The sequence below is a fragment of the Theropithecus gelada genome, chromosome 13, assembly GCF_003255815.1.
Source record: "Theropithecus gelada isolate Dixy chromosome 13, Tgel_1.0, whole genome shotgun sequence".
NCBI classification, from domain to species: Eukaryota; Metazoa; Chordata; class Mammalia; order Primates; family Cercopithecidae; genus Theropithecus; species Theropithecus gelada.
In genome coordinates, this window is record NC_037681.1 from 53,197,894 (window position 1) to 53,205,162 (window position 7,269).

Here is a 7,269-nt window from a genome sequence, read left to right on the forward strand (position 1 = left end):
TAGCCTAAGTGCATAGTAGGCTATACCACGTAGGTTTGTGTAAGTATACCCTATGATGTTCTCACAACAACAAAATTGCCTAACCACATATTTCTTACACTGTATCCCCATCATTAAGTGATGCATGACTGCATAATATTTTTAAAAATCTCCACGTGGTTTACTCCTTGGGTTGCTATCATTAAGGTAGCCATGCACTTCAGAAAGCTTGATAAGATATTGCAATCTTGATATAGTATTTGAGGCCTCCCTATAACAGTGTCATCATTGTGTGCTCCTCTGTATTGTCTGGAAGGTATACATTTATAGTTTCTGCTATTTTATTTTCTGGGAAAGGGTGGGCTAAAGTGTTTTAGCTCTTTGCCATCCGAGAGTTTTTAAAATAAGAGTTAATGCATTTTAACTGCAGTCTACAGAGGAGGCGCTGCTGCTTCAGATTTTCTGATGATTTGAAACAGCAAGTTATTTCTCTCCCTCTGGCAGTCTCTCTCTGTCTCAATCTATAATGCCTTTTGGAAATGGGATTGAGTAGGAAAACTAATAGAGTATATCTATATCTGTCTTTTTGCTTTACTTTTGTTTGTGTCAGAATAAAAATAAGGGATTAAAAAAAGAAATACAGCAGTTTCTGATCTGAACTGCTAGGTACTAAACAGCTCAAATACCGCTGGCATTGTGGTTACAACTTTCCTCTACTAAGAAAAACAGATTAATAATCCTCACTATCTCTGGGCTAACTCTGCTTTTTGAAAATGGGCTTAACATTGCTAATTACTATGCATCCTTTCGCCTTTTAATGAGAAATGTCAAAGTCTAATTATTATTCCTCATTATTACTCTAAAATAGGAATGTCAAACCTAGTTCTTGCTGGCCTTCGAAGATATTATTAATTAATGACAGAACTCTGTTTTGCCAGGCATAGTCAGCCTCTACCAATTGATTAGTGTTTGCATGCAAAAATAAATCTTTTGGGCTGGGTATGGTGTCTCATGTCTGTAATTGGGAGGCCGAGATGGGTGGATCACTTGAGCCCAGGAGTTCAAGATCAGCCAGAGCAACATAGTGAGACCCCATCTCTACCAAAAAATTAAAAAAAATAAAACATTAGCTGGTTGTGGTGACATTCACCTGTGGTCCAGCTACTTGAGAGACTGAGGTAGGAGAATCACTTGAATCCTGGAGGTTGAGGCTGCAATGAGCCATGGTTGTGTCGCTGCACTCCAGCCTGGGTGACAGAGTGAGACCTTGTCTCAAAAAAAAAAAAAAAATGATTTTCTATCCTTGGTCTACAATCTGGAGTATGAAGTAGACTTTAATCCTTGTGCTGTTTAGTGTCGTGTTAAAATAGTATCTGGTTATTGGTCTGTTTAAATTTGGTGAGCATAATTTAGGGAACAAAACCAAGAACAAGTCAGTGGGGAAATATTGGGCATTATGTTTGTACAAAGCTCTTCACTTGTTCTCATAAAGCATTAATAGCCAGGCCTTCTACCAGAAAGGAGGATGCCTTCTTCGTAATTTCAGGTTTTGGTCAAATGGGTTCCACAGAATGCTGCGAGCAGAGTTGTGAGTCACTCTTCCCCATTCCCTGCTGATGCCAAGCCTTGCTCAGGAACTCAAGAACCTGGTTGTGGTCACGTTCTCTAAATGAAGACACATAGGTTGTTGTCAGTGCTTCCTGAATGGTACTTCACACCCTGATTATGAAAATGCAGTAAGAATTGAGCCATTCAGATCTGGCACGTCACTTCCTTGGGCTTGTGTCATCAGCAGTTGTGAAGTCCCCATTGGGGACTTGGTAGCATGGAAAGCCCCACAAAGATGTGCTGCATCTGTTTTTGTCTGTGTGGGTACTTTGTTTTCAGTAATATTTTGTCTCCTCGCCTAATTTTATTTGTCTATGCACATGTGTGCATGTGTGTGCTCAAATGCATTCATGTATAGGTGTTTAGGGTCTCTTCTCAGTGATCCATAACTCACCAAAAATCACCTGTTTTTCTCAAAATTCCCTGGAGCTGTAAATGATCATTCTTAAAGGAGGATAGAGAAAGGCCGCGTTCTGTGGCTCACACCTGTAATCTCAGTGCTTTGGGAGGCTGCAGCAGGAGGCTCGCCTGAGGCCGGTAGTTCAAGGCTGTGTGCCACACCTCCAGCCTGAGTGACAGGGTGAGACGCTGTATCTTTAAAAAAAAAGAAGAAGAAGAAGAAGAAGAAGGATAAAGGGAAAAGCTATGTACACAATTTTTCTTTTTCAAAAATAAAAACTTTCCAGGTAGAAGTGTTTCTAAAGTCTGTTACTATAAAATTCTAATTAAATAATTGGCTTTTGTCCCTGTGAATTATTATTAACACTTTTTAATGGATATTTCTCTCCATATTTATCTTCCAGTGGCCATAAAATGCAGTAAAAACAAATCCAGTCCCCAAGAAGCTGTACAAATGCTTTCCTCTGTTCGACTCAATTTACGGGGCTTGTTATCTAAAGCAAAGGTGAGAGTGACATGTGAATTAATTGGAATTGTCATATAGAAAAAGGTCATTAACATCAGCTTATTGCTGTTAAATCTAATTTTACATCAGTGATAATTTTAGGCCTATGTTATATTTTACATAGCAGCCTCCTCATGGTTGATTGTGTTAGTGAGGATACTATTGGCTCAATGGCTACACCACTCTAAATGTGTGTGACTTGAGTCTTTGAAATTGGCCAGGTGCAGTGGCTCATGCCTGTAACCCCAGCACTTTGGGAGGCCATTGTGGGCAGATCATTTGAGGTCAGGAGTTTGAGACCAGCCTGGCCAACATGGTGAAACCCCATCTCTACTAAAAAATACAGAAATCAGCTGGGTGTGGTGGTGGGTGCCTGTAATCTCAGCCACTCGGGAGGCTGAGGCAGGAGAATCGCTCAAACCCGGGAGGCAGAGGTTGCAGTGAGCCGAAATTGCGCCATTGCACTTCAGCCTGGGTGACAAAGTGAGATACCATCTCCAAAAAAAAAAAAAAAAAGTCTTTGAAATTAATGTTCACAATTCAGCCCTTAATGCTTTCCTTAAATTAAATTAAAACAATGATCTTGTATTTATTGTCATTTTCCCCCAAAGTGTGGCATATATGCCACTGGTAAACTTCTGGTTCAAATATATATTCGTTTCAGTACATATTAGAAAAAAGTAGACTAGCTCATCAAGCCTATAATTTCATGAATATTATTGCTTATTTTGTATTTCAAGTAGCAATGTAATGTTTCCTTTTAAAAAGACTCTTAAGTAAAAAAAAAATTGACTTAGATAAAAATATTAGATAGGTGGTATATGGATTTGAGCAAAATTGTTAAGGTAGATGGCGATTGAGGTTTGACAACTGAAATATGCCATTAGTTCACAACAACTAACTTATGGACCAGTGCTGGGCTGGAGATGCCTAAGAATCACTCAGGGAGTTTTATTGAAAACTGGATTGATTCTTGGGCTCTATCTGTGACTGATGTAGATTCAGGTCTGGGATGGACCTAGGAGATCTGTTGAATTTCCTGTGTGATTTTACTGTGCAGCCAGATTTGGATTATACCTCTGGAAGCAAAATTTGGACAAATATAACTTCTAGCACAATTTACCACTTACTTTTCTAGCCTTTACTTGCTTTCACTATTGCATATTGGATTGCAAAGTAATTTTGACTTACTTCTGAGAGTAAGTCTCTGGTACACAGGCCACTTCTGAATACCTTTTTACTCTGTAACTGCCTTACCAGAGTTTTTTTTCTTCTTATTAATAGTTCGATCTTTTCAGATCAAGGCATCATTTTTGCCTCTTTAATTAACTTACTCACTTTTTCTATTTATCTGCATGACCCAGGAGAGCTATATTTCCTCCTAGCTTGACAGCACTTCAGAATTGTGTCTCTCAGAAATCTGTAAGAGCTCCCTCAGAGTAGAAAGGCAGGGTTTTTTCCTGTGACTTTCCTTCCCAAAGTGGGAGCTTTGTTTCCTACTTTTCGATTGTATCACCAACCCATCCACACTAGTTTACTTCTTCAGGGTGTGCTGTGGCTTCCTTTTGTCTGTGCAGAGCTTTGTCTTATGAATTACTACTTTATATAAATCTATACTTACATGACTTGAATAGTATTGTCTGTGCAGGCACTGCACACCTTTCCATATTATGGTAGATCCCCAAATAATGAAAATGCGGCCCCAGAACATCATCTGTGTTTAGATTTTTGTTCTCATTAGATGCCAACTGGATTATCCAAAAATGGGGAAAATTACCCCCCAGTGCCTCCTCTGAAGCATGTTTTACATATATTTGGTAGTCTCTGGTTTCATAGATCTTATACCTTTTCTATTTAATGAATTAGGTTTGTCATACTGAAATGCATTCCAAAAAAGTCACTTTTTTAGAATACTTTAAAAAGTGAAAATGAATTAAGATTGAAAATGAATGAGGATAACTATGTTAAATTGCTTGCAGCCTATGTTAAATAGGCTTACTTGAATGAATCTCAGGTCTTTTCTTGCCAGGCCAGGGACTTCATGGAAATAAGCTCCTAGTACCTAGAGACTCACCTAACAAATCATCCAGCCCATGCTCTCCCAGGACAGAGTGACTCCCCTGCCCATTTGCACCCTGTCCTTATACAGGTTTGCTGCCAAGAGTGGCATGAAGGGGCTGTTCATGAGAATGCTGGAGAGCCTGGACACAGAACAGAGTCTCAGCAAATTACTCATTTTTTTTCTTTCTTTTTTTTTTTTTTTTTTTGAGACGGAGTCTGGCTCTGTCGCCCAGGCTGGAGTGCAGTGGCCGGATCTCAGCTCACTGCAAGCTCTGCCTCCTGGGTTCACGCCATTCTCCCGCCTCAGCCTCCCGAGTAGCTGGGACCACAGGCGCCCGCCACCTCGCCCGGCTAATTTTTTGTATTTTTTAGTAGAGACGGGGTTTCACCGTGTTAGCCAGCATGGTCTCGATCTCCTGACCTCGTGATCCACCCATCTCGGCCTCCCAAAGTGCTGGGATTACAGGCTTGAGCCACCGCCTCAGTTTCTCTGTGCTTCCTCCTTACCCCACAGGGAAGTGATGCAGATTGATTATGATTTGCAAGCACTGTAATTCTTAGTTTAAAAACACACACACAAAAAACAAAAAAGCCAAAAAAAAAACTATGTGAGGCTAGATTATTTTCCTAAAAGGTGTCTTCTCTACTGATGACATTGGAGCAGTTCCTACTACATTTTGTTATGAAATGCTGTACAAATCGTATAATCAAATCCAATGAAACAGATACTTGGCAAGCTATGTAAATGATATTTCTGAATAAAACATATATACAGTTGCATGTAAACATGTACTCACGTGTGCACACACACGCATACAATGGGTCATAAAATCCTGAAGCTGATTTTCTTGGGGGCCTGTGTTGGCTCAGCAGGCAGTTCCTGGAGAGGCATTTCCAAATGTTTTCAGCTATGGTAGCATGATTGAAATATGTTGCATTAAACCTCCCAAGGCAATTCCTTTTTCAGGGAGAGGACACAGTTATTGTTACTTTGCTGGACTTTTTTGCTAGGATAATCTTTGTGGTCTCTGAGGCCTAAGCCAAATCAATTTTCAAATAAGTAGCATAGAGGGTATGATTTATATGAATTTGAATATAGAACATATTTGTTTTGCTGCATACGCAATAAATAAACTCGTTTTGTTTGGTTGAATTATGCCTGTTCATCCAAAAACCATCCTATAACATTGAAATGAATAACCAGAATTTAGGCAAATGCTTTGAAGAGCAGAGCTTATTTGAATTTATAAGTTCACGCATGTTGTTTTGATTCACCCTTTAATTGCAGCTTGTACATTTCTAGGCTAGTGAACAGACAAAAACGCTACCATTGCTATTTTAATTGTATAGTATTATTATGCAAAAGGTTTTTTAACTCCATACTCTGTATCTATTTTATTTTAAAGAAATTTTTATTATTTTAATACTTCTGCTTTGTTTTTTATATTACAGCAACTTTTTACAGATGTGGCCACTGGAGAAATGTCCAGGGAATTAGCTGATGACATAACAGCTATGGACACCTTAGTGCTAGAGCTCCAAGACCTAAGCAACCAGTTTCGAAATCAGTATTGATTCTGCTGGAAGCAGATTCTGGAAAAGGTGTTTTCACCTTCTGGTAAAAGATACATCTGTATATCTGAAATGCAAGATACTGATTTTTAAAATAAATTTGTTTTACGACTTAACATTCTCGGCTTTGTGATGTTCTCAATTTTATATGCTTTCTGAAGTACATTGAATTTTTTAAATTCCCTATTTCTTTAGGGCTAATTACAATTGAGTTCAGTATTTTTATAATTCTTGAGGTATTTTGGCACAAAGAGCAAATAAATTCATTTTGTTTTAAATATAGGGTTTATTCTCTTTCAGCCTAACATTAATTGGATCATACTTTGGAAAACCTTAGTCTAAACAGGTGAAAATCACATACTACAAGTTTGTGAAATCATTAGATTGACTGCTTTATTGTTCAAAAGTGATAAAAGAGTGGATTTGGAGGTAGAAACATTTATGGTTCTTGAGATTTTGTGCATGTTTCAGAAAGATACAGACTTGGTGAAACTGGAAATGTGAGCATGGTTTAACTTCTAAATCAAGAAAATGCAAGAAAAAAATGGCATAACCTAAATTTTTACTTAGTTGCCAGGAACTAGGCTGTTGCCCCTTCATTATGTATTCTACCGGCCCCAAAGATGGTTGTTTAATTAGGGTATTATGGGTGAAGACAGCTATTAATGGTGCCATATTACAGAAATGCCAAAGTAAAATGCTTTCAATGTCTGTGGAACCAAATATTGAAGGCAGCAGCTGAGCTTAATAATCTTAGTACAAAAGTCATAGTGAGGAATTCTAAGTCCTGCCTTGCGTTGCTAAATTTTGGGTCCCATGTATAAATCACTTGGCCCTTTTTTCTTTTTCCATGTTGCTATATATAAGATGTAAATAATTTCTACTCGTAGCTTCCTTGTGAGTTTCAACTGCCTTTGGAAACTTAATTCATAATCCATTAAATATTCTGACCATTTAAAAACAGTCTTTAAAAAACTCTTTCATTAATGAATTTTGGTTTTGAATGCTTACCAGTGCTCAATGCTCTCATTCCTTAACCACCTGCTTCTTTTCTATTAGCATGTTAGCCTTAAAAAAAAAGTGGGCCTATACCCCAAAGCAGTTTCTCTTATAGCAGAGATAATACCTGTGAGAAAGACCAATAC

At 38.3% G+C, this 7,269-nt stretch overlaps 1 protein-coding gene across 2 annotated transcripts in view; it reads left to right on the forward strand.

Annotated features, from left to right (window-relative positions):
- TTC27 (tetratricopeptide repeat domain 27) overlaps positions 1-6,240 on the forward strand; it is a 178,992-nt gene extending 172,752 nt beyond the window's left edge. For both annotated transcript variants that reach the window (XM_025354562.1, XM_025354563.1), the window contains exons 19-20: positions 2,391-2,491; positions 6,005-6,240. In XM_025354562.1, coding sequence (XP_025210347.1) covers positions 2,391-2,491; positions 6,005-6,127 — 224 coding nt within the window. In that variant the 3' untranslated portion in view covers positions 6,128-6,240. The remainder of the gene's footprint in view (positions 1-2,390; positions 2,492-6,004) is intronic.
- The last annotated feature ends 1,029 nt before the right edge of the window (positions 6,241-7,269 follow it).